The following is a 27,984-nucleotide window of genomic DNA, read 5'->3' as shown; positions in this document are numbered from 1 at the left end:
CTCAAATTGAATATTAGACATTATTATGTTATCAAGAAAAGAGCATCACCTTTTTTTCTTTCTTTTTTTTTTTTTTTTTACTTTTTCCACTCCATGTCTCAGTCCAATTCACAAAAATGGAAAACTTAAAAACATAACAAAAAAAAACAAACAAACGAAAAAAAACAATCAGACAGTAAATCTTTGTCTCTTTCATTCGCTCAATGTGTTCGTGTTTTGCCAGAGTTGTCACAGTGTTCAGGAAAACTGAGTATAGGCACACACGATAGCACCCGAACAGACTCATTACCATAAATCACCTCTTTGTAAAAAAATAGCTTGCTTGCTACACACACGCACGCACACACACACACGCGCGCGCTCACACACTCCGTCATGCACAGAGCAAACTGTAGAACCAAAAAACAGAGCCATGCTACAGGTACAGTAGGATTAACTATAGTACAGAATATAAAACATACTGAGTACAGTCACATATAGACATAAAATACACAAACAGCAGAGGAGGCGAGGAGCGGATCGACGCGACGTTGACGACACACACAGATGATACACTTCATGGTGCGACACGTATAGGCTGGCAAGAAGGCTGTGGAGCCGTTTTGAGTATGCGAACATAAACACACATAGACAAACACACACAAAAGACACACACAACGAAAAGTGGGTGACACAACACGTTTAAAAATTCAAATATTCTGAAACTGGCTCTCTGAACTGCAGCAGAGGGTTTGGCGTGGTGTTCAATATCATTTGCTGTTGAAAAAAAGGTCACATTTGCTGCCAATAAAATGAAACTGATATTCAGCCTAAAAAATACTTTTCCCAGTCTTTTAAATATTATTGTGCTATTTCCAAACTTTTCAAAAGTTTTAAATGCAAAAAAACCTATTTCTCCTTGTTTGGCACACAAAAAAATCTTTAAGAGGCGGTGTGTGAGATTTAGGGGGATTTATTGGCGTCTGAGGGTAAAAATTTCAGATGAAATTCCCTGGTTTGGATTCCTTCGGTGTTCAGGAGCCAAATTATTGGCAGAGGTCTCTTCCTCTCTGAAATAACCGATTTATGTCGGTAAAAACACTGAATAAAGCAGTTTCACTTATAAATCTGTTTTTTCATGCTACTTGTCGCTGAGGGGCTGCTGACTGCGGTAGCTGATGTGAAAACACACACGGCCCAGTCAAGAGACAGCATTTGATTTGTTGCGGTACAACATCTCCATACAAAAGGACTTAAACAGCTCATTCTAAAAGGTAACAAATCCTAACGCTTCATATTTTCAGGAAAATATACACTAAAGGAAGCAAACATATTATATCATTTTCCATTTCTGCCAATATATCCCCCAAATCTGACACACTGGACCTTAAACTCAAAGTCCCGTTAGTAGCTTTTCTTATTCTCACAGCAGTTGGAGATTTTCATTATGTAGTATGTCATATAAACATACGTTTCTGAGTTAAGTTCTTTTGTTTCCACTGTTTTTTTGCCGGTTTTAAAAGCCTGTGCAGGAAGTTTGTGTTGTGTGTTGTGTGTGTGTGTGTGTGAGTAACGTCAGAGCGAGGGGTGGATGGTACGAGGCAGCAGAGGGAGCTGTTGCATCAGAGTGAGGAGGATGAAGCTCTGCACAGAGGAGAAGCTGTCACTGAATGTTTCGAGAGCAGTTGAAGGGGATCGTTTCCGTCTTTGAACCAAATTCACCTCCAAAATTTCAGGAGTTTGTGATAAGATAAGCTAACAACTTAAGAAGTGGACTCTTGTTCAGAGTTGCGTCCAAACGATCTATAACAGGCCGTGATTGGTTCCAAAACATAACTTTTACTTCTGATCAAGCTTTTAACTGTGGGGCAGCTAATCATGCCGAAACTGGAGTGCGACATCTTTATATGATAATAGTTTTCCAAATTTAACTCTCAAGTCTTTTTAAGGGCTTTCCGACTGCTCATCTCAAACGCGTCGCTCCACCTTTAACTGTAGTTTGGTCGACTTCCTACAAGGAAACCCAATAACCAGCAGGCAAAGGTCAGGTCGCCTCGAGACTTCTCCACGAGGCCAGTAAAAACAGATGTTTCTGTATGTTGAGCAATCCAAACAACCACTGACCTTTAACCCTCGCCCTCACTTCTGGAGTTGTTCCTATTTCAAAAAAGGGACATTCCACTGTTTTGGAATCGCCCTCTAAAATGAAAGCTACAACGGGAAGTGGATAAAATAAATCCACAGCTGAGTGGGACACTTGCACACATTATCAGAAACAGAATTCACATTTTGAGATGCTGAGGTTGTTTCTTTTTCCTTCTTTGGTTTTATTTATATTTACCATTGTTGGATTAACGAGGTATTCATTATTATTAGCATTATTATTATTAACAGCTTCAGATTGGAGCTGGTCTTATCACTGCACTGCTCATTTTTTTTCTTCAACTATTCGTTAGGTGTTTGGTATCAAGTGCAGGGGTGAGAAACCTTCATTTTGAAGAAGATGGAAAGGGATTAAAGGTCCAGTTTGTTTGATTAAGTGGCATGCAGCAGTGGGGTTGCAGAATGAAAACTTCTCCAGTGCGCCAATTGTGTAGAACTACGATGGTCGACGCAAATATGAAAGAAATGCATGCATATCTAGAGCCAGTGTGTGGTTTGTTCAATTTTGGCTACTATAGAGCAACATGGTGGACTCTGTGGGAGAAGACCTGCTCCGTATGCAGACGTACGCGCTTTATTCTAACAAAAAACAACAAATCTTTGTTTCAGGTGATTATAAACTTATGTATACATCAGCACTGTATTTGACTCAGTTGAATCAGACTTGGCTGTTCAACACAAATATCCGATGATTCATTTCTCTGAAGTTTGGACGAGTTTAACCGGTCGATCAGTGTGACACATAATCTAGTAAAAAAGCCAAATGCCCTAACTAGGGGTGTGCCGTATGACATCATTCAAGATGATACCTGTATAGTTTTAAATATGATGATGCAAGAATTCATAGCATGATGATGGCGATATTCTGACTTGGTGACATAATGATGTCATACCGTTACACGCACGGCAATAACACCAGGCAGGGCTGAAAGCGAGATTTCGCCCGGCTCCGCACTGAAAAACCTTTATTCTGTTTTTTTATAACTATAACTCTTATTTGTAGCAACTGTATTTTCTTGAAATTAATGATAAAATATTTTTCGGTGATTTGTCATATCATCAAGAATATTGTTATGGCAAACATTTCATGGTTGTCTTTTAGAGCCATATCGTCCACCCCTGGCCCTAGCAGGGGATTGGAAATGGACAAAACCATTTTTACTGACACTAAATATCAAACAAAACCTGAGACTGTGTCGCATTAAGTTGCAGTGAGCTGTAAATTCATAAGATCAAAGCAGATGAGAGAAAATAATGTTAACTCAGAGTCTCTCCTCCTCTCTGCCACTGCAACAGCGTTCAGCTTAAAGCGGTCTTATGTGACTTCAAACTGACGATTTGAATCTACTACTTTCAGCTGTCAGCCCTCGTGAACGGTCGACGCCACGCGGAGCTCCCTCCTCCTGCTCTCAAACATCTCAGTGACATTATCCCACCTGAAGGTCCCATGTGACATCATGATTATGTGAACACAAAACCGGGCACATACTGCATCGCCATGACAACAGCCTGACACACACAGCTTTCTCTCTCTCTCGTGCGTTCTCCCTTGATGAGTGAATGAACAGTTAAGGTAAGTCCTTGATGCCTGAGTGTGAACTGAGCTTATTATGTTAGTGCTTCTGGTTGTAAAGGAAGGATAGGAGGAAGGAAGGAAAGGAAGGAGGGAAGAAGGCAAGAAGGAAGGTAAAACAGAGTTCCTGTCTTTGCAGCGCAGACAAATGTCACAGTCTTTTTTCACAAACAATGGCCTGACCCACCGACTCTGCTTATATGTTATTGTTCACAAACTAACAGAGCTGCGACCGAAATATCTCTGGAGATATTCATCACAAGTTGTCCGACAAAACAGTTGATGTTTTTTTTTTGTGTGTGTAAATTTTCAGGTGTCTGTCAGAGATTCTCTGCTATTGATTATTGATAGGAGTGTGAAAAATCATCCAGAAGTTCTGAATCTTTCTCTCCTTCGACTGAGTTCCATCATCACTTTTTGTTTTATTCTTTCAGGCCAGTTTGACGGGGAAGGTTGGGACTGTAACCATGGTGACAGGGTTGAGGACAGCAGCCTGTCCGACCAGCTGGGGGTGAGGGGCCAGCACTGCTGTGGGTTTCCCTAGTGATGGGCTCCCCTGGCTGATCACGGCCGCGCCGTTCACCTGGGGGCCGTTAGTGTTGGCTTGAGGATTCGCCTGGACGTGCGGCAGAGTGTGGTGGGTGAAGGTGTGGGTGATGTGGCCCACCATGGTGGGCTGGGAGACAGACACGCCCTGGGGGTACAGAGTCGGGAGGTGGGATGGCAGGGGACCTCCCAGGTGAGCCACCGGGTGGACGGTGATGTGTCCGATGGGCTGGGCGGCTATCGGCTGGTGAGTGGCGGCAGCTGGTGCTGCCGCGATTGGCTGAGGGATGGAAGCGGCGGGGCCAGGCGACGGGGCGATGTGCGTTAGGTGCTTGAGGTGATTGGCTGGCAGGCCGTGATTGACAGCCTGGATGACTGAAGGGTGGGAGACGGCGGCGTGAGCGATGACGGTGGGCTGGACCTGCATTGCTGGCGACTGAATAGGATGGGCGGGCTGCGGAGGGGGCGGAGCTGGGGCTGGAGCAGGCGCGATGGCATGAGGGGGAGCAGAGGGGGAGGGCGTGGTCAGGACTCCAGAAAGAGGCAGGGTGGCGTGCTGGATTGACAGGTGAGGGGTGAGGAGCTGCTGGGCTTGTAAGATGGGAGGTGTTGGTTTGGGGAGGGACGCGGGAGCTGCAGGGGCAGGGACGTCCTCGTCAATGTCCTGCTCAAAGTTGTCTTCTCCTTCTGTAGACGAGAGAGGAAACTGTGTGACGATCCATTGTGTGTGTGTGTGTGTGTGTGTGTGTGTGTGTGTGTACATCGATGCTGAGATGAGACGGTGTGATCTGAACCTGTTTCGGTTTTTGAGCTGCAACACTCAGAGTTGGGGATGTCCCGATCTAATCTCAAATACTGGATCGGAGGCCGATCAAGGCAGCTTATAGAGCATCTGATCCTTTGTTTTGTGTCAGCTGTCACGCAGGTGTATGCAGAGAAATGCGGAGCGCAGCCTTCATCACCTCTGCTCCACGCAGCTGTCTCTCCTCTTCTCTGACCTTACGAGCAGCGGCTGAGCTCCACCCGCCACAAAACACCACACATCATAAACGAAAACGCAGTACGAGACTGTTTATTTACGTTACATACTGAAGTTATGAGCAGTTGTTTCAGTTCAGCTTGTGAGAGAGTCTCGTGTTTTGCCTTTTGCGCTGTTTCTCCGGTCTGTCTCTGAGGAGAGACGATGCTGAGTTCACTACAATCTCAGTCGTCACTGCGAGCAAAAAAAGCCAACATGGCTTATTTTTTCAATGAAGCGTAATCTGCCCAGAAGATGTGCAGACACGAAAATTAAAACTCAACAGAATGACGATCATCCAGGTTACTGAAACACAGACTGCACCGCAGCAACAAACACTGAACTCTTAAAGGGACGGAGACATTCCCCCGAGACAGTGAGGAGGATTAAAGGGTTTGTCATTTTATACTTTATTTTATAGAATAATTAAATACGTAATAATAGGCTAAGTAAAACAAACAAACAAACAAACAAACAAACAAACAGAAGCATGAAGGGGCAGCTTGGATGCAGGTATTTTTCATAACTTTAAAGAAGTCCTCTTAAAGCGTGCACTGTGCAGAGGTAATATCTCGGAAAACAAAAGTATTGGATTGGTAATCTTTATCTGCAGATGCGCAATACTAAATGACTCAGATCCGATCAGGTGCAAAAAAAACAAAAAAACGTGATAGGAACATCCCTACTCAGAGTAAAGTTTTACAATCTGACCAAATTTTGATTTGGGTGTTGTTAGCTTGTGAGGACCAATCATGGCCTGATTAATTATTTGTATTATCATTATTTTTTTTTTTATTATTATTAGCCAGTGTGTCAGAGCTGCTAACCTGTTAGCTTGTGTGTGTTTGTGTGTGTGTAAAAGAGAAAGAGAGGGAGAGCGCAAGGGGGAGGAAATAAAAACTTGGACTGACCTGATTTTGCAGAAACTGACTTTTAACCCTTTTTGGTCCGAATGTCTTTACATGTATGAACCGTTCTTCCTCGACCTGCAGCCACAGAGCTTTCAAACTAATCTTTAATGACAAGAGCCGGAACGGTCTGCATGGCCGACAGACCGTTTTATTGGCTATTTTACACGGTCAGTGTGAGCACAGTTTGTGGCTTGCCGTTCAGATCGCACAGCGTGGCACATAAATCGCCATGGTTCCCTCGTACAGTGGGAGTTGGCAACATTTGTAAAATGTTTGCCCGGCGTAACTGGCACGAACTCTCCCATGCCCTCCCTTCTGTTAAAAGAAAGCCTCATCTGCTGCTCCTCTTCTTGTAATTTGTCGTGTAGAGGAGCATCAGGTTGGCGTGTATGTCTGTAAGCTGTTACCTGAGGCGGTGGATGTGGAGGCCTGGTCGTCCTCCGGCTGGATGGTCTGTCGGAGCACTTTGTCGATCTCGATGACGTCCATGCACTGGCTGAGCTCGTTCTTCAGCTCGGCAAGCCGCTGCTGCGTAGCGATCTTCTCTCTGGCCAAACGCTCCATCTCGTGCTCAAACTCCTTCTCCTTACGCTTCAGAGTCTTTCGGGGGAGACACAGACAGCAGAGTAAACGAGGACTGCTAAAACATCTAACACTGTAAAACACTTCGAACAGACAATCACGGTATGATGTAGACAGTGTCAGTAGTATGTGGTTGGCTCATCAATGCTCAAATAAAAGCATTTACTCACAACTGAGGCTGCAAAAAACAAACAAAGGCCAGAAAACAAATGTGTAAAGAATATCTGTAACATCTGTATCATGCAAATGTTGTATAAAATTGATTGACATAGGATTGTTTTTATTAGCACAGTTACAGTCATTCTACAGTAAATCTTGGTCCCTCTGTGCTTTTTAAAAATTGTTTATTCAGTATCCAGTCCAAGAAGTCTTTTAAACTTTCTTTTGCTTTGTTGTATTTTAGGAAGCCTTGTGTAACACCTTGGCTGAGAGAACACAGATGAAAAATAGCCTCCTGGCTTATTCTGGCATTTTTATAGCTTCTTTATTTATTAGTTTGCACTGTCCCTTCTAAGATAAACTAAACTAAACTACACTAAACTACACTGAGTTTCTCTTTTACTGTCCTCAGTTCTGATCAATCTTGTCTTGCTTTGGTGTTTTTTTTTTGGTCATTCTGTTACACAGCACACCATGATGGGGGATTGTTCTGTCTCAGACCATTGTTACTACAGGCTAGAATTAGTTTAAATAATGCAAAGGACTAGCACTGCAACAGAAAAGGGAATTAAGACTTTCTTTCTTTCTCTGTGCAGTCTCATCTTGCACAATCCTGAATCACAGCGTTCTCAGCGTTCCCCACGCTCTCTCAGTTTCATACACACACAGGAAGGCACGCAGATTCAAGCATGCTCACGCTGCATTTGTTATTGTGATTTACTGAAGCTCCTCCTATTTCCTGGATATCCTGCTTGTTTTTTGAGGTCAGAGTGAGGGTAAACGCTCTGCCGTGTTTTATTTCCACCAATCACTCAAGTTCATCATGATCCAAACAACTCTGACGTCACTGATTACTGCGGCCTGAACGTTACAGTCATATAAGACTGAATGAACGTATTAATCCTGAGCACAGTCACTGTCATGCGCTGAGCTGCATGTGTTTGTACAGAAAAACTCAGCAGGAGACACAAAAGAAAGACAGAAAGACAGAAAACTAATGAGAAAGAGTGTTTCCAGCCCCACCATATTGTCTGCGTGACCCGCTTTCTGTGTAGGTCAGCTGACGCATGAACACCACACAGTATGACAGACTAAGGACATTAACAGATTACTAGGGGAGGAATGAGGGAGAGTGGGGGAGGAGGGAGGTACAAGAGGAAAATCGGTGGGTAAAGAGGGGACTGGAGGGGTGGGAAAGAAAGATTATATTGGTGACCAGAAACACAAATCAGTGAAACTCTGGTGCATTTTTGCTCTGTGTAGCTGGTAATAATAATAATAATAATAATAATAATAATAACAATAATAATTAATAATAATAATAAATATATAAGAAGAAGAAGAAGAAGAAGAAGAAGAAGAAGAAGAAGAAGAAGAAGAAAGAAGAAGAAGAAGAAGAAGAAGAAGAAGAAGAAGAAGAAAGAAGAAGAAGAAAGAAAGTATTTTTTTTTAAATGCAAAGGCAATATATATGTAAGAAACAAACAATAATGCTTAAGGGCAGACAAAATGTATAGTAAAATTAAACAAGAGATCAAGGTAAGGCAAAAACATATTAGAGAGAGAAGATAATGAGAAGTAAAGAAATAAAACAATTAAAAAAACAAAAATAACAATAACAACTGATACCAATAAGATTACATATAATAAAAAGAATATAAGCTGTAAACATGCAAATAATAGTAATAACAAAAACCAAAAAGAAAGAATAAATTAAAAATCAATAAAAAAAAAAACAGACTACATCCCACAAAAGCAAATCTATAAAAATGGGTTTTAAAAAGTGATTTAAGAGAAGTCACTGATTCTGCGAGCTTTATCTCCTCAGGCAGGCTGCTCCAAAGCCGTTCATTATGTCATCACATGACTGAAAACGAAATATCCAACAGACTTGTTTATTTGTTGACGTGAGTTCTGAAATAAAGCCATGACATGAAACTGTTTAATGTCCAACCTGCGCAATCAAAAAGATGAAATAAGGATGGAAATATAAGAAAGAGGACATAAAATAAGCAAGGAAGGAAACACATGATCCAACTAGAGGGGGAAAAAAAGCTGTTTACTCACTGCTGGCATGTGACAGCCTCACACGCAGGCAGCAAACTTTCCTCATGACTCACATCCAAATTCACAGCCCTCTTTACTACCAGTCCAAACTGGTGAACTTTGCCATCTTTCAACAGCACATCTTTAATCCAACTTCAGCCGCAACTAATTCATGATTTTATTCTGAATTCATCTATTGATTATTTTCTCATGTAATCTATTAGTTGTTTTGTCTATAAAACGGCAGGAAAAAGGATGAAAAAATGTGTTTTTCAAAGGCCAAAATGACAACCCAAGGATACTCAGTTTACTGGGAAAGTACAGAAACCACAAACTATTCACATTTAAGAGCTGAAATCAGAGAATTTTTACTTTAGAAATTACTCAAACTGACTGAGGATTAAATTACCTGGCAATTAATTTAATAGTTGACAGCTAATAGATTACTCCTTGCAGTGCTTACAACTGTCATTTCAAGTTGTATGTCCTTCCCCTCAGCCAAAAGTGCTTAAAAGCACAGAAAAGGCTCTACTTTCTACAGAAACTTAAGAAGCCTACATTCCAGAACAAGATCCTGCTTAACTTTCACAGAGGAGCAATAGAAAGCAGACTAACTGGAAACATCCCAAACTGGCATGGCTGGTGATTAAAACGGCCCAGAACATCACTGGTTCCCATCTACAGAGCATCAGTGACCTCGGTGAAGTGAGGTGTCTGCACAGAGCCCAAAGCATACTGAAAGACAGCAGCCACAGTCGTTCACCCTGCTGCATTCTGGGAAAAGATACAGAAGTAACCGCTGCCGAACCACCAGACTACAGAGCAGCTTCTTCCCCGGGGCTGTGAGACTCCTCAACTCCTCCTTCAACGCCAAAAGATGGAGCAGGATTGAGGATCACCTTTAAATTTTTTGTAATTTGACAATAAAGTTACGTTGTACTTAAAAATGATTTGATATGCCTCGTGGGCTGACATGAAGGGAGAGACTGCCGTCAGCTACAGAAAATAATCTCACTGTATGTTACATTAATTTCATTTAATTTATTACACACAACACATTTCCATAATCTTTTCAAAACTTTCAATGTCTTTTCCAAGCCTGCTAATGTTATTGTGAAATTCCACAACTTTTCCAGGTTTTCCCTGACTGCGTGAACCTTGTTTATAGTATGTCTGCGGCATAAGCACCCTCACTGAATGTACTCCCTCTACAAGACAAAGCATGACACTACTGACACACATACAGTCACACAGACGACAGAAATCCTTCGAAACACGGACATTTTCCAGCTCCAGCCTGTGTTTGTGCGCATGTGCATCCATGAACACCACTTCAAGGTCTTCAGACCCAGACACCATTAGGCCTGCAGCAAATCACCAAGGAAACAGCTGTCACCAAGAGCAGTTTCCTTGGCAACCTCATCCGCAGTTTATAAAAAAGCATAAGGAGCGATCTAATTGGGTGAAGCACGGAGGTAATTACATGTAAGGAGTGATGTAACTGGACAGTTGCCAGTCGAGCGCCTCGGATCACTCCCAAACCCCTCCTCCCGCTCCCCCCTCGCTTCCATCCCACACCCCCTCTCCTTCTTCCTCTCCCATCTATCGCTCCCTTGACACCCCCCCCCCCTTTTCCCCTCCTCCTCTTCTTCATCTATGCCTCCTTTATCCTTTTTCTTTCAAGACGTCCTCGCCAAGAGAAAAGGTGAAATTGACTCGAGCGTGATGAGATTTGGCCTGACAGGTATGGCTGCCTTCATCGAACATGCATCTGTGTGGACACATGTGATCCTCAAAAGGTTGATATGAGGACGAGGCAGACAAAAAGTGTCAAACAGGAGCGGACGGAAGCGCTTTAAGTCCTGAACAATCGTTGCACCATCATCCATAACCACTGACAAAAAGACCAAAAAAAAAAACCAGGATTTGATTGGTTTAGTCTTTACATCACACACTCATACACACTCTTCCATGCAGACATGGAGAAACAGACTACAGCGCCCTGGCCACCTGCCGCCTGTTGCTATGGTTACCAAGGGACATGACACCGACAGCAATGAAGGCTGAGACAAAACGGTGAAAAGACAAAGAACATCTGATACAGCTGTTGCAGATCTGTATCTCTTCCTCTGTTATAACCATGGAAACACTGCCATACCGAACGTCGCTCTGCAGTCTAGAGGTGCAGAGCAGATCGGAGTGGGTGAGCGATGGTGACGTCACCGGGCTCGCGCTAGCCATGTGCTCACATCTCACATGGCTCAGTGAGAGGGAGAGAGACACAGAGATTTGCAGGTTTACACAAGGAGAGGTACTGAGAGAAAAGACGGGGAAAAAGAGGGGGCGAGTCACCTGCCTCCAATAAAACTGACTGATGCTGTAGATCGTAGGTGGAGAAATACACAGAGCAGCGGCTGAAGTATATTACTATATGTATATTATATTACTATTATATTTACTATTTTTTTCTTTTTTTATGCATTCATTTATTTTTTTCTGATTAACAGGGTTTGGCTAAATGCTACTTTGGAGTTGACTTTTTATATTCATGTCATTTTTGAATATAATGTGTAGAAATGTTATACAGCTGAAAGAGAACAAAGAAATGTATACGCTGCGTAAAAATTAAGTTCTAAAAAAAAAGAAAAGAAAAAAGTGTTTTTTTAAATACTATGTGCATCGGTCCGTTAACCAGTCTGTGCATCAGGGTGGACTGAGAGTACCTACTGGTTGCTGGGACTGATGAATGATCATTTGTACTATCAGTTATTTTGCGGATTACATTTTTGATTGATCTATAAATGGTTGACTCTATAAAAACAGAAAAAAAAATGTCACCGATAAATTTCCAGAGCCCAAAGGTGCATCTCCAAATAGCTTGCTGGGTATGAAAACCAAAAACATTCAGTTCACATCATATGAAACAGAAAAACTCTCACATTTGAGTGGCTGAAATGAATATTTGACACTAATACTTGATAATTATTGATCAGTTATCACATTCATTGTTAATTTACTTTCTGTCAACGGTCAAATTGATTCATCAGTAGCTTTTATTATTATATATACTGGTGGCATTTGTTTTTTGTGGCTGATGAATAGTGAGCAGCTCTCTGTTACTTTCTTTAAAAGAAAGTAAACTTTTTGTAAGCTGTGCGGGACGGATTTCCTCACCAGCAGCTTGGCTTTGCCTCAACGCCATTATCATCTCATGTCAAAAACTGTCTCAGATCCCTGTATGTTGTGCTCCCTGAAGGCCAGTCTTGTTTTTGAGTAAGTTCTTCATCTCGCGCCTAATTTAGCTCCTTTCCACCGACTCCCCGTTGCATATTCCACTGAACTCAAAATCACTAAGCTTCCACTCCACAAAACAGGAACCACTTCATCTAGCTCCGGGCTGAAATTCATTTTCTGCCAAAGTGCAGAAATCCTCCCTCGTCTACTTTTGTAGAATGAAAACTCGCGTCTTCAGGCTACACACTTCCCTCCCCCGCACCACCCTCAGCAACGCAATGTTACCACTCCACACAACTACAGTATGCTACGGTCAAAATGTTTACTCCTTCACACTCAGGACAGCCAGTCCTTTTTCTGTTTCATACTTCATCACACAAATCGCTTCAGGATGGAGTGATATATAACACAACCTCAGATTAGATTCTCACTAAAATGCTGGAAAGTTTAAGTAAACTTCCAGCATGTTATAAAAACAGCAACAACATAATAGTTATATAATATAATAGTTATAATATATACTAACATAATATATACTATAATACTATAATATAATAGCTTTGTTGTGAGCTGGTTCACCATCATTTGGCAGAAACCATATCATAGTCACAAGAGACTTACCAACACAAAACAGCTTAGAGGCTAAACAAAACAGGCATTGTATATCAATTATAATGGACCAAAGCCAGTGTTGTTCCCAGCTGAACCAATCAATTCACAACCAGAGAAAGATGAAAACAATAAACTGAAAAAAAAAAAGAAGAAAAGAAGCGAGTAGGACCCAAAATAATGCGTGGGGCCGCACTAGTATGTTAAAGAAGTATTTCACTGCCGGGAAGATGGTCTTCTCATAAAACTGGGCTGTCTGTGCAGTATGCAAATACTTTTGAAATTGGTGCTAAACCAGGACAAATAATGCTCCCGCTGGTGGTGAAATAATATCATTTGCCTGTCTGAAAACAATATAGTGGGTGGCTGGCGGCAAAGGATCTTGTGTAACAGTTAGTAACAGTAAAATAAATGGTTTCCTTCTACAGCCTCTGTTTTTACAATACGGGAAACAGTATGGCACCCACCAACTGTTCACAAATTCTTATACTACAGCCAATCAATGCGCTAAGGAAATAGCTAAGTTTGAAAGAGAGTGGGAGAGAGGGGCGCGTCTCCCTCTTCATCCACTTCTAACCTCTTTAGTCATTAAGCAGGTGCTAAAACTGTAGTTCGAGTATGTGCAGCCAGCATATCTGGGCGCTGGTATGATGGAGGTGAGTTTACCACAGTTAATTTACAGATACCACCCACACAGTTATGACACCGACTGGTGGAGAACTGACAGAGTATTCCTCTAATGTAAGAAAATGTAAGAAAACTCTACCTGTATGTAACGCAAAGCACTCCGCAGACACTGAGGTTGGAGGTTTTCTTCTCATCCACATTTGGAACGTTCTTCTTCAGCGTCTCGAAACACTCTTTGAGGTGCGCTCGCCTGAAGAGTCACAGTCAGAGCAGAGAGAGGGTCGAACTTTTAAACACGGGTCTCATTAGCTCACTGTCTGCGAGAATATTTGCCATTTGTTAGTCAGTCAAATATTTGTTTGAAAGGTTAAACAAGTTGAGGTCATTTAAATAGCTTATAGCTCTAATTTTGCATAGGTTGAGGAATTTCGAGAAACAAACACAAACCTTAATGTGCATGTTGTGGTCAAGCTAAAACAAACGGAGCTGCTTTCCTTTACACTGGCTATGGTTACATGCACACCAATGTTCGCTTTTTATTTTTTAATTTTGGGGGTCATATAAACAGCATAATCTGTTTAAATATTCAGAATCAGGACGTTTTTTGAGTTTAGCATTTTCCGATTAAGATGTGTGGTATAAACCAGCATCATTCGGGTTTTAGGAGCATTATTTGGGCGTGTGTACAGCAAATTCATAATATTAGTCTCAGCTGCAGTTTGGGATACAAAGCCTCTTGCCTGTTCACAGTCGGTTCTGTGCGTTGTCATGGATACGTTATACACAAATCAAATTGCCAACATATTGCAAAGCTGTGAGGTAGAGATGCATGCAAAAGAAAATCCCACATTTCTGGTCAGAAGGAGAAACACACTTGCTTTTTAACTTATTGAAATATTTCTGATACATGCAAATATTGCAGCACATACTTTTTCAAGAAGGACGGAAAAAGAGTCAAACAAGTCCACTACTGGAAGAAAAAAAAAAGTTTTAAAAAAAATGGTATTTTGATGCAAGGAAGCAAAATGACAAGCTGTGGCTCCAGCTGTTCTACTTTTCCATATTTTAAAGTGATAAACGGCATGTTAGGGCATGTTAATCGGATTTGCAGAGCTGTGTATAAACTGGAGTGTAAGAGCAATATTAATTTTCATTATATATGTAAACAGCTTAGGAATACTGTCTTTTTTGTAATTAGGGCAAAAAACTGACTATTTTGTGCATGTAAACACACTCAATGAGAAATTTCTTACGACTCACCTGTTCTTCTCCAGCTTATTATGCACCTCTCTGGTCCCCGCTCTGAAAACACAAAACAAATGATCAAACACAATCACAAATCCATCTTCATTCTTACATTACTTAACACACACACACACACACACACACACACACACACACACACAAACTGACCCTCCTGGTCTCCTCTTCCCTTCCATCCCTCTCAGGTCCTCCATCGTCACCCCATTAGGCCGCGGCTGAGATGAAGGGGGAGCTTGATGGGGAACCAGTGCATGTTGAGAGCTGGGGCCGTTAGTGCTGATGGAGGCTGAGTACTGAATCTGAACCTGAGGCTGTGATTGGCTGGGCTTTGCATCAATCAGCTGTGGACCAGTCTCTACCTTAATTGGGGTAGTTTCTATCTTAACTGGGGAAGTCTCCATCTTAATCTGAGAATTGTCTAACTTAATTTGGGCAGTCTCGACCTTAAACTGGGGGCTGCACAAAAGGTGAGGGGGCCGGCTGCTGCTGCTGTGGAGGGGAGGAAGCGTTCTTGGCTGGCGGCGAGCCGTTGAAGGACGTCGCCGCTGCAGCAATTTGTGTTGTAAGGGGAAGGCGTGGGACCGAGGGCGTCGCAGTGACAACTGGGACCATCGGGATGACAGCAATGGGGACTTGAGGAGGTGGGAGAGAGGGGGGTGGAGGGACAGGAAGGTGATGCGGCTGTTGACGGTGGGTTTCATCGCCCCAATTGATGTGGTTGGTTCTGATTGGCTGAGACGACGAGGTCACAAGTTCCACACGTCTCGACTCCGCCTCCCTTTTGATGAGCTCCTTGTCATTGCGCTGCTCCTCTTCTGTAAAGAGGCGGGAAAAAAAGATGCACACGTGAGTGCGCGATGGAAACTATTGACAAACACCAAAGAAGTTATACAGGACAAAAATAAAAGTTTTAAAAAAAGACCTGAAAAAAAGAGCTACTATAATATCAATGATAATGATAACAATAAACATACATTATTGGCCTATTAAATTTTCTCTAACTTCATTTTATTAAATAAATTATAAGAATTTAAAATAGAATTTTTTGGACATTTTTCCTTTTCAGTAATTTTTGTCACCCTTTATTAATTTCTTTAAACTTGCAGGATATTATATGCCATGTCATTGATTTTGAATTGAATTTTGCGTAATTATGCCGCCTCGCTGTTCTGTAAATAACGTACGAGGGGGGACAGAATTGTGTCGCCTTTAAGCCACCATGGGGAGTAGTACCAACGTCAAAACGGTGTCTGAATAAACAGGACAGCCAGCAGGACGGGACCAAAGCAGCACAGGTGTGACGTTTTGTTGACATGTTATGCGTGCAACCCACAGCGAGAGATTCAAAAGAGAGCTGTTATCAGTTAGCAGCTAACTCACAGAAGCAGAAAAGTGTCTGTAATGTCCGCAAATTGGGAAAACAATGAGATTCGGGAGCTCCTTACCGTCCGAGCAGAGGAAGAGATCAGCTGCCATATAACAGGGGCAGTAAACAACTGTTATTGCCACGTTATGCCTTTGTTATTGTTAATAAAGCGCTGCCGACTCATGTTATATGTCACACTAGAGGTAGACACTGTCGTGTTACATGTCATGACCGTCAAACATCTTTTGATTGTGGGACGCCAGAATGCCGTCTATAATCGCACACAGCCGAATGATGTCTGTGTTTGTTTGTGTATAAAATGCAAAGGAGGCGGCGTAAAGAGGGGACTTCATAGTGACCCTATAGTGCAGTCTCTGTGTAAAACACGAGACTACTCTACTCACGCATCCTGACTAAAAATTCGTGTCCAAATCCAAACCAATGATGTAATTCAGTTAATCTGTGCCGTTTCATAGTTGTGCTACAGATCACTTTGTCATATAGTGAAGATCTGAACACTAAATGCACACAAACACACACACGAAAAATGATGTCATCTGAGACTGTTGGTAGGGGGAAATAATCACAGAAATCATGTCCGCGCCTGTGTCCTGGCTGCAGAGAACCCCCCTCTGTCTGCGCTGTGAGTGGACCGCTCCAGCACCGAGCATGCAGGGTTACGTCTCGATCGTCTGACCAACAGCAGCAGACTGTTGTCAGGGAGCCACTGTGCTGGGTCAACTGGAGTTGGCACCATGACAACATGTAAACGAGGCATGAAACGAAAAACCCGAAAACGAAAATTTAAAAATCACACAGTGGGATGGGAATGTTCCCACGCTGAGCTCATGTTGAGTATGCAGACGCAGGCACACACACACATACACACACACACACCTAATGGTATGAGTGAGTAGTTATCGCACACCGTAGCAGGCAGACTCAAAGCAAAGTGGAAAGCCCTCCGTTACCATGGAAACAGCAACATTAGAAACAGAAGATCCCAGGGATTCTCAAACCTGCACGACGCCAACACACAGCTCAGCCATCACCACCATTATGAAAGGAAATAGAAACACCACATGCCAACGTGCCCGGCTGCCTGTTAAATAACACTTTCATTTCTTCTCCACATGAAACTGCAAACTCCTGATGATGACGCAATCCTTTCTCCCCGTGAGCAACAGCTCACCTCAGAGAGGTTAAATACAATAATGCAACAAAACTATTTCTCCGCTCTGGATGTTGTCGTTAAATCTGTGGGATTTAACAAAAATCCAGTTGTCTAATAATAGTGCTGCCTCGGAGTAACAGTGTTATGCCTCAATTATTCATGGGCTCACATCTCTTTTAACTCCTGCTGAGCAGCAGAGGACAGATGAGCAGTACAACTCCCTCTTTCTTTGAGCATTACGCTCAGTAGGACGGCATGAGATCTTACAGCATGATGTAATGAAACCGGACGAAAAAATATTCTGCAACTATTCGATCATTGATGAATTTATCATTTTGTGGTTTCAGATTCACCAGCGTGTCATATATGAAAGCTGACGGAATATTTTTGGCTACCGTTCAATCATGACAAGCCATTTAAAGACTGACTTTAGGCTCTGGTGATTAGTAAACTCGTTTCACTATTTTCTGGCATTTTACAGGCAAAACAGATCATCAATAAATGGTGATAATAATCATTTTGCAGCCCTAGATCTGCAGCAGTACAGCAGTTTTAAGGTTTACCTTAAAATGAAAATTGATGGTTATCATAGTGTGTGTTTTCTTATCTATACTGTAAAAAAGAAACGCAACTAAACTCACCTTTTAATTTGATTATTTCCAAAAGGAAGACTTTATGCTCATACTTTCATTTTAAGTAAAGGTTTTGAAGTTCCAGTTGTAGGAATAACACATTTGTAATAAGTAAGTAACCCTTTCGTTTTCATTCCCTTAAAGTCTCAGCCAATAATGTTTTGTGAAGTGAGAGAAATTAGTAGATTTAGCAAAATATATATACTTAAAATATAAGGAAAAATGTCTAGGGAAATAGGTAAAAACTATATTATTAATAATAAGTTACATATTTAAAATTATGTTACAGAACAATATAATTTTTAAGCACTTTTAGCCATGTCTTTATTTTCCTTTTCTTTTTATATTTATTGATTTCTTACTCGTGTTTTTCAAAGAAATCAAGCCAATTTGCTAGGGTTTCAAAGGCTTAAGAGTTAGTCTGACTGATAGTAATTATTCTGTGATACCTCGATATTGTGAAGCTATTATTGCACTGTAAAAATAACACACCATTATAACCCTAATTGTATCATTGTAAGCATAAATTTTATCCGGTTTCTGAGACATCATCTGAAATAGTTATTAAAGTTTGTTATTGACAAATATGAAAATGTTGGTCTCCATAATGTATAACAGAAAAAAACTGTTTTAGTTTTGTTTTTTTAAGAATTTGCATACATTTTACTTAAAATATAATAAATATACACTCTACACTCTGCAATTAAAAATTTCATATACTCATCCGTAATGTTAAGGATGCACTTCCAGTATGTTATTTAGGAGCTAAACAATGCAGCAGAAGTGAGGGGCCACAGTTACAGAAATAAAACAGACATGCTGCTCAATAATAGGACATAAGTTGCTATGAGCTGCGACCATGCTGACATATTCATGTACTCTGAATTGTTCTTCTGGCTTTCGTAGCTATATTTCACGCACACCATGCTCCAGACTGCCGATTGCACTCAAACGTAAATTACATAACTTCTGCATTGAGGGAGGCTGGGCTGGGGGGTGAGGAGGGAGGTTGCCCTACTTACCCCCCTTTCTCTCCCTCTGACCCGCCACTGTCAGTAGCCTGAATGGGAAGGGCGGGGACGAGGAGTGCGCGCGTGTGTGTGTGCGTGTAGGTGTGTATCCAGGAGAGGAGGGGGGAAGTGCGCACGTGGTCTTTGTGGGCGGATCCTAGCACGCGGTAGGGCAAGTATGCGGGGGGGAGGGGGGGTTGATTTGTCTGACACGTCATCAGAGGGGTGAAACACAAAAAAAAGCAGTCCCCCGTCTCCTTAAACCACCTCACAGATCTTTGTCATCAATGACAACTCGTCGGTTTGAAATAAATATTAGAAAACTAATAAAAGTAATATGTTGCATGTGCTCGCGCGCGGACACACAAAAGGGAAGGGGTGAGCGCGTGAGGGCCCGCCCCAGTGTGTGTCATAAGATAGCTGAGCAATGTCAGGGTATTATGTAAAGAGCAGCCTCTGCTCGCCACCGCCCTGCCGGTGCTCGACGGACAAAAAAAAACTGGGGCAAATCGATCCTAAAAGCTCTTTTTAGTGGAACAGATATTTGAAACAGTGTTCTCTCTTTTTTAAAAATATGAATCGGCTATTTTATCAGAATTTTAAAATATATATATATATATATTAAAAAAGTGCAAGAGCAACAACGTGCGCATTCTACAGATTGTTACTTTCTAACAAAAATACAATGCATGAATGCACCACGGTTTATTGACAGGAAATCCTCTGCTGTACCTCTCACACACATACGCGCGCACACATGTACAGTGACTCACAAGTGTTGAAACTGTCTCACACTGTGTGTGTGTGTGTGTGAGTGTGTCTCTCTCCCTCACACACACACACCGAGAGCGCGCAAAGTAGTTCGGAAAACAACTTTGGCTGTTTCCGCATTAAAGGAAGACAAATGTATGCAACAACTCGGGAATCACCGACACTTTGCAGCGACTCCTTTTTGGCATCGAACCAGGCCGATGAACAAAAACTACAAACGCTTCCGTTCGTCATAGGCGGGTCGGTTGAAATACAAGCTCAGACGTTGGTAGTAACTAGACACGGTTTCCTCATAAAAGCAGTTGAAGATGCAGCACTCACTAGTATTTGGTGTCATATACACAATGCGCCAGTCTCAACTCACCACGTGTGATCTGTTGTTGCTGGGCTTGCCATTCCAGATATCTGGCCGCCTCCAAAAGTGTATCGATGCTCATTGCGCGTAAACCCTCACGGCAGGCGACCCGGTGGCCCGGGACGAAAGGAGGAAAAAGACCGAGGGGGTTAGGTAGTGTCCCGGAAGGTAGCGCCGTGTGCACGGTTCACACCCGCAGGCGCAGCTTCTCGTCCCCTGTGTTTCTCCCGAAAGCAGACGGGTATTTTTTAATCCGCCAAAGTAGATCCTCGCATACGAAAAAAAATAGGATTGCAACAAGATGGCGATGCGAGCACGGGAATACACACAACAAGGCGAGTCGTGTTCTCGTTAAGGCCCGCCCCTCCCGGATTCCTGCCCCGCCCTGTTACTACGGCCTCCGACAAAACCCGGAGACCGCATCACGACCTCCGGCTCCGCACGACGTGAAGTCAGCTTCTGATTCAGCAGTTAAAAGAAAGTAACTGCTTAGCGGCCGATCCTCGGCTTTTTGCATCTTACTTAGGTGAGAGCATGTTGTTTTCACATTTGTAAAATCTATATTATATAGAGAGGAAATGCAAAAAGGTTGATTTCATTGCTTTTGTAACGTTTACCACATCATGTCTACATCTAGGTTACATGTGAGAAACACAGTGAAATTCTTTTTTATTCCACTATTTTCACAATTAGAATTAGGATGGAGGATTTGGGTCATGTTAAATAAAAAATATTAGATTTCAACAATAAAGCCACAATATTACAGGAATAAAGTAATAGTACTATGAGAAAAAAAAAGTTGTAATGTTTTGAGAAAAAAAAGTAGTATAGTAATATTGCGATAATAAACTGACATTACAAGAATAAAGTATGAGAATAAAGTTTTATAGTTTGCCGGCAGTGTTTATTTCCGTAATATACCATACCCTTTCTAGGAAAATTACGACTTTATGCTTGTAAAATTACAACTTTTTCTCGTGAAAAGTATGACTTTGTTCTCTTAATATTACTTTACTCTCATGAAATTAAGTTTTTTTAATCGTGAAACTAAGATATTTTTTCTGTTAAAATTACAACTTTATTCTCATATTATGAGTTTATTCACATAAAATTACAACTTTCCTCATAAAACTACGACGTTATTCTTGAAATATTAAAAGTTTATAGATAGATATAATAGACAGAGCATGACAATAACAATAACAATAGAATAAAGGTTTGACAGATCTGAAACTCTATTTTAAATAATCTTTAGCCTCCCTGGGATAACCAGATTTGGTTTAAGTGTAGGCCTGGCTGTTTTGACAGAGACTTGATCAACAGTGGTCAACATGTGAGAAAAACACTGACATTTGCCATATTCCATATTTACAGATAAAATAAAGTTTTTTAAATTTGGCAGTGGATTTCAGGCAGTTTTGCCTCAAATGTTTAATATGCTGTCACAACAGTCATAGGTGCAAAAAGCTGAGATTCAGTCGCTACGCAATGAAAATTACTTTCCCATAACTACAGAATCGGACGCATCGAATCATAAGCGTACTTCACCGTCGTTTCCGCGCGGTCGTAAGCCGTTAACCGTGAGCCCTGATGGGTCTCCATAATACAACCACGGTTAGGCCTCCCAACTCAAAACAATGACATTACACCCATCATAAAATCAGTTTAGAAGCTCCTGGGGGAAAGAGGACTCGTGGTGTGCTCGCCTTTCTTCGTGGGAGTCGTGAAAATGAAGTCCCGTCGTCGTCGGCGGTCCTCCATGTTTTCGCCGCAGCCGCTGGCCCGCAGCGCATGAAGAACAATCAGGCGCCAGCGAGCCAATCAGCGCTCAGAACAACAAGGCATGGTGCTGGTCCACATGGGCACCCGCCCGGCCCGAGCGCGGCTCATTTGCATGGCGAGAGCGTGACTGGCCACCCTGCTGTCTCGAGATCAGAGCTGTCAATCAAACGGCGAGGGGCGGGCTTTACTATACTCTGTCTGAGGGTGATGGTGAGGAGAAGCAGCTGGCCGAAATGTACTAACGTGATGATTATTCAGCAGGCTACGTTCAACATTCAAATTTGAGAGGAAAGTTTAGAGATTTCCACTACTATTAAAAAATATGCATTTCAGTTTGTGGAGTGAAACTGTGGAACAGTCTGAATGTGCAGCAATATCCAAACATCATCCAATTTAAAATTAGAAATAAAGATATTTTCACAAGGTAGGGGCGTAAGGGAGGGCTTTGAGAATCACCAGGTGTTTACATGGATTTATATGTAGATAGGGATGTGGATTTGTTTGTACATGGGTATGTGAATATATTTTTATTTTCTATATAAATAGTTTATTGTATATCAGATGTACTGAATGAAAATAAAACAGTTGGTCAGGATTTGAATATCTGCAGTTAATTGATTAATAAAGTCTGTATGTATGTGTGTGTGTATATATATATGTGTGTATGTATGTATATATATAATATTTAGATGTAGAGTGTATATGCGTATGCCGATATATATTGGATTTCTATAGGGGATTTTTTGATAATAATTTAATTATATGTTTAAGGGGTAGGATTAAACAAGGTCATACTTCTTCCAACTCTTTTTCGCACACGGAAATTATTGATGGCATTTATTGCTTTGTTGGGTTTTTTTTTTCATTTTTCTATTCACTTGATTTTTAATGTTTTTTTTCTGTTGTAGTTTATGTTTACAGAGTAAAGACATCAATTAATCAATTTAAAAAATAACCAAAAAATTTTGTATAAAAATCCTTCATAATGTTTTGGAAGCATATATTGAGGTTAACATATAGATCAACAGCTATTATGTGATTGTGCAATAGAGGCTACTGTAATTGACAAGCTAAAATTTACCAGTTAAAATGTTGTCACTTTATGAGGGAAAAAGAAAAAAACCCAAAAGAAATAAAATATAATATGGAGTTGAGTGGCAGCCAAATGACCTTAAGAATATGTCTAATCTGTTTATTAACTGTTTAAAAGCATTCATTATTAGGACATTTGTAAACACTTATGTTTTTAGTTATTATTTTTACCACAATACTTCTCTTTTTAAGAATGTATCTTTTCACTTCCCCTCTTGCCAGTTAACTGCATTTCTTATCCAGATTTTCGTTTTTATTCTCTCACCCACTGTTTCTATCTCACACACTGAAAAGTGTTGCATCACAAGGATTTTCTCTTTCTCTGCAACTACTCATGGTTTCCATGTGGTATGGTGCGTGTAAATACTGCTCTGCTTCTGCAGCATGTTGTGCCTTCTATGCCGGGACTAATGCTAGATGTGTTATCTATTATTTGATTATATGTAGCATGCGATGTAACAGCAGTGGTGTTTTATGCAATATATCTCCTGCCACCCAGAGGAAAATTCAATATTTTATGTTTAATATTACAGTGGTGTGTTTGTCTATACACTGTATACAGATGCAGGCATGTGTGTATGCGTTGCTGCATGGTAACAGTCTTTGATTGGACACTGCTCAGTCATATACATCCTTTACCACATCACAGGGTCTGACTGTCTCGGCCAATCAAAGCAGCAGCTCAGAGGTACATTAGAGCTGCCTCCTCCACGCCACGCGTCCTGCCTGCACATACAGACCTACTAACACCATTACTATCTCTACCGTAACGCCACGGATTAGCTTGTCCAGATATCCTGGAAAAAAAAGAAAGAAGTACCTTCTAAAAATGGGAAACAAACATGTGTGGGTGTGAGGGGGGTATGAGTCATTTTGCAACAGGCTGTATGGCAGGATGGATGACAGAAGATGAATCAGGCAGGAAAAGGGGGAGGAGGGAGAGAATAGGGAGGGGAGAGCTGCTGCACATGGTAAGCACATGAGCTGCATGAAAAAAAAAAAGCTGTAAGGATATTATGCATACACAGAGGAAAAAAAGGGAGGAAAAGGAGGAGAAGGGGGTGGCTTGGAGAGGCACGGACGGTGGGAGGGATGTGAGGCTGGGACGGGGCTGACCCAGTTAGAAGTGCTGCATCACTGGTGAATCTCGAGAGCAGAGACAAAGAAAAAGCCGAGCAATACAGGAGACTTTAAACAGAGAAAGTGAGAAAGAAAGGAGATCAGATGGCAAAGAGTGTGTGGGGTCACAGACACGATCGTTCGTTTGGCTTTGATTAAACCAAAAACTTCAGGGGTGGTTGTGGTGCTTCTCAGTAGCAGGTGGTTCTAACATTGCTCATGCACAAATGGGGAAGAATTAAGACATATTTACAATAAAAAACTGACTTCCATAACCCTAAATTTCAATAAAGGTGGTATACAATGTCACCCCTGACGTGTTTCTTTGGTCAGTTTCCATGGGTGAAAAGTTCTCTAAACTTCTTGGATAATTACAATTGATTAGATTCAGATCTCAAATGTAACTCAGTACATTTTACTCAAGTACTGTATTTAATACCATTTTGAGGCACTCATCACTCACTTTGTATTTTCATTTTATACTCCTTTCTTCAACACTATGTTTCAGACGTAAATATTGTACTTTTACTGGACAGCTTAAGTTAATTGCAGATTTGGATTATTATTACAGTATATACTCATTAAATGATTGATGGTGATATTTTTGCACTTTCACTTAAAGGGACAGTTTAGAAAAGTCCATTGAGAAAAACAGTGATTTAACATTGTAACGGACTGATTGAAGCAGCAGTAAACCATCAGCTTACATGTTCAGCAAGCTAAAATTATTGTTTTATGGTGTCTGGTGGCTTTGACAATAACTGGCTTCCCAGTTGAAACGCACTTTCTGACAGAGAGGTAAAGTGGTGAAAATACTCTCAATATAGCGTACATGTATGTTATTAATCTATTCAGGTTGGCTCCAATGTTGGACTCCAGCCTGCTTCTCCAAACTGTGGGTGTGCCGACTGACATCTACTGTATGTAATACACTGACTACAGATAGGTACTCCATACAACCCCACTTCAAAAAATTCTAAAATATCCCTTTAAATAAAATGTTGAATGCAGGACATCTACCTTTAATAGAGTAAGTCGTATTGCTAATTTTAATACATCTGAGTACTTCTTCCACCCCTGCAAAATACTTAATCGAACCACAATGTAAATTACAAATACAAAAGTCCTCGACTTGGAAAACATGGCTGAGTTAAAACTGTCATCATTTTGAAAGGTTTCATCTGTCATTGTGGAGACATAATATGTGTTTCTCCTCTCAGACTCACGATTGTCAGATATATTATCTTTTCCATGACATCCATGTGACCACTGCTCACTTGTGAAAGGAAGCAGCAGGTTTTTTTCCCTTATAGGGACATGGACCTCTCAGCACATGCTACCACTAGAGAGCGCCGCATCCTGCATCAAAACTCGTGCAAAGCTGCTCCAAACCTCATCCCATCGTCCTCCTCAGGCTTTGCAGGGATTAGGACGCTGGTCACGTAAACTATAGTGGGACTCACGTAAGCTATACTTGGGATGACACACAAACCTATATATTAACGCAGGCCCTGCAGCCGTCTTAGCCTCGCTCTGCACTTGGAACTACTCCTGTTTGTAGTATATGTTAAATAAAGAAAATCTAGCCCGCTGTGTGAAATAGTTCAAGCCTCTGATAGAATCAATAGTGCTGCATCTCAGTGAGGCAGGTCTGTTGTTCACACTGACCTTGAAGCCTCTGGACACTTCCATATCATGCCAGCTTATCGGGAATCAATGCTGGCTCATAACGCTCTGCTGCGCCTTTCACTTTCTCTCTTTGCTATAAATCTGTATTAGTAATAGTTTGTCAGATGGAGAGAAATGGGTGACCTAGAAGAAATATAAATGAGAAAGTGAGCTGCTTCTTCTTCTTCCCTGTTTTGATGCCTTTAGCTTGCATGAGGGGAAAAGTGTGTGCAAGGCATGAGAGAGTAGTGGCGGGCGGATGTAGGCCAATGTTTCTACTCCAGTGCCTCTGTTGAGAAACAGGAGTTTCAGACTGAGACAGGTTTATTATCCTTTCATTAACCCTTTGAAATCTGAGATTGGTTTGATTTCATTCTAAAACATGGGAGAGAAAGGTGACCAACTTTGCAAGAAATGTCCCACAAATTACAAAAAATTAGAGAGGTTACGAGAAATTTATATAAAAACAAATAAATAATTAAAATTAAAAAAGAGGGTAGGATTATTAGAAAAGTATCTAAAAAGAAAATAGGGGAAAATGTCCAATTATAGTAATTTATATTTTAAATTGTGTCTCAGAAAAAAATAAAATATATAAAATATTTTTATTTTCAGCAATTTTTCAGGACATTTTCTTTTTTCAAAATATTATATTTAATACATTATTTTTTGCTTATTTTAAGGTAATATTATTGTAATGGGGTTTTTTTTTGCTCATTTCTGGGCCATGTCTTGTTAAGTTGCTCATTGCCTTCTCCCCATGTTTCTGAAGGAAGTCAAACCAATTTACTCAGGTTTCGAAGGGCTAAGTCCCATGAAGCCACATCTCTGCACACACATTTAGCTCCCCTGTTTCACTCCCTCATACTGTCTTCCCATTGGTAATGTCCTTTTACTACATGAAATTTGTGCTCTAATAATTTTCCTTTTCGCCATCATTTACGCTTTACTCCGCCGCTCTCTATCTCCCCACCCTCACAGACCTGCAGGACGCAGCAAGGTGTGGTGCCTGCACACTTGCCATCCTGGCAACTGTTGCCAGGATACCACAGAGCAGAGAGAGAGTAATTGCTGTGTGGGTGAGTGAGCAGGTGTGTGTGCGAGCACAGACGTAGGCTGGGGTACCGTACATAATTGATAAGGGGGCCTGAACTGTCCCTGTTGCCTCCTGATGTCTTTGCCTCTCCAGTCTGAGCTTGCAGTGTGTAACTGGTCTTCACCTGAGGAATAAATGTCAAAACTTATTACACTGCTCTCTCCACAACACACTTGACATCTTCAACCACATTCTCATCTTCTCCAAGCTCATCTTTCATTTAAAAACTCTACTACTAGGTCAGGACTGATCTGTTTTTCCTTAATTTGAATCAATGACAGCAATGGCAGTCAGTCTGCTCAGATTAAAGTTACCTAAAGACACTAAGAGGCCACAGTGAAGCAGCAGACCAAGATCTGTGCACCAACAGCCAGTTATACATAAATAATCGCTGTCTAGAGGAGCAGTTTTCCAGTTTTTGTCTAGTGACCTATTTCTTTCTCAACACTTTTCTCAGATGATTTAAATGAATAGCACTCACACAATATTACATTTGAATATCTGTTAGTCTTCCCGTGTTATGTCCAATATGTTGGAAAACAGCAACATATTGATTTATTTAAGGACTGAGGACCACCTTTGACAACAGCAAACTATATCAAAACATCCATTTTCAAACTCTCAAGCAACTTCTACTTCTTATTCTCATTGTGGGGGTTAAGTAAAGTAGTAAAGTGATCAGACCCAATTTTTCAAGTTAAAACTTACACTTAATTTTTTTGCATTTAGTTTACATTGGTCTTCATGTTCTAAACTATTTGCCCAATTGAACCAAATTCTACATTTTAGTATTATCAACTGTCGTGGCACCACAACCTAAAGGAGAGACATCATTGCTTGAGAATAATCTTACAACTAAAAGAAAAACAGAGAAAACTGCCATAGTCTTGTGTTGTTGATCAGTTTCAACAAAAGTTAATGGCAAGTGCCTGTGTGCTAAGCGAACCATATCAGGGTAGCATTTAAATGCTGCTTAATAAGATTAAATATGTATTTCAAAATGTGAAAGAGTTAAGAAGTTCCCTTACTCTAACATGCAAACTTCTAGTTTAACAGCTACCTTTAAATTGCAGTTATTCAGATATCAAAGACTGACTTGAATGCAAAGTCCAAAGTGTCTACAGGTATCAGAGACATAATTTTAATGACACTTTAAAAATATTTTTTAACAACTTTAAAGACTGATTTTTTACAAATCATCTTTTTCTTG

General features: G+C 41.1%; 1 protein-coding gene across 1 annotated transcript; it reads right to left on the bottom strand.

Moving 5' to 3' along the window:
- Positions 1–885: 885 nt before the first annotated feature.
- Positions 886–20,338, bottom strand: mntb (MAX network transcriptional repressor b). The gene is given in 8 exon segments (XM_042499868.1): positions 886–4,948; positions 6,598–6,790; positions 13,586–13,614; positions 13,617–13,696; positions 14,707–14,748; positions 14,860–15,183; positions 15,185–15,524; positions 20,027–20,338. Coding segments are annotated over 8 exon segments (1,884 nt in total). The 5' UTR covers positions 20,100–20,338; the 3' UTR covers positions 886–4,145.
- Positions 20,339–27,984: the final 7,646 nt, after the last annotated feature.

This window comes from Plectropomus leopardus, chromosome 13 (genome assembly GCF_008729295.1).
Source record: "Plectropomus leopardus isolate mb chromosome 13, YSFRI_Pleo_2.0, whole genome shotgun sequence".
Lineage (NCBI taxonomy): Eukaryota > Metazoa > Chordata > Actinopteri > Perciformes > Serranidae > Plectropomus > Plectropomus leopardus.
Note: the sequence above shows the minus strand (reverse complement) of the source record. Positions and strands in the feature narration are given on the sequence as shown.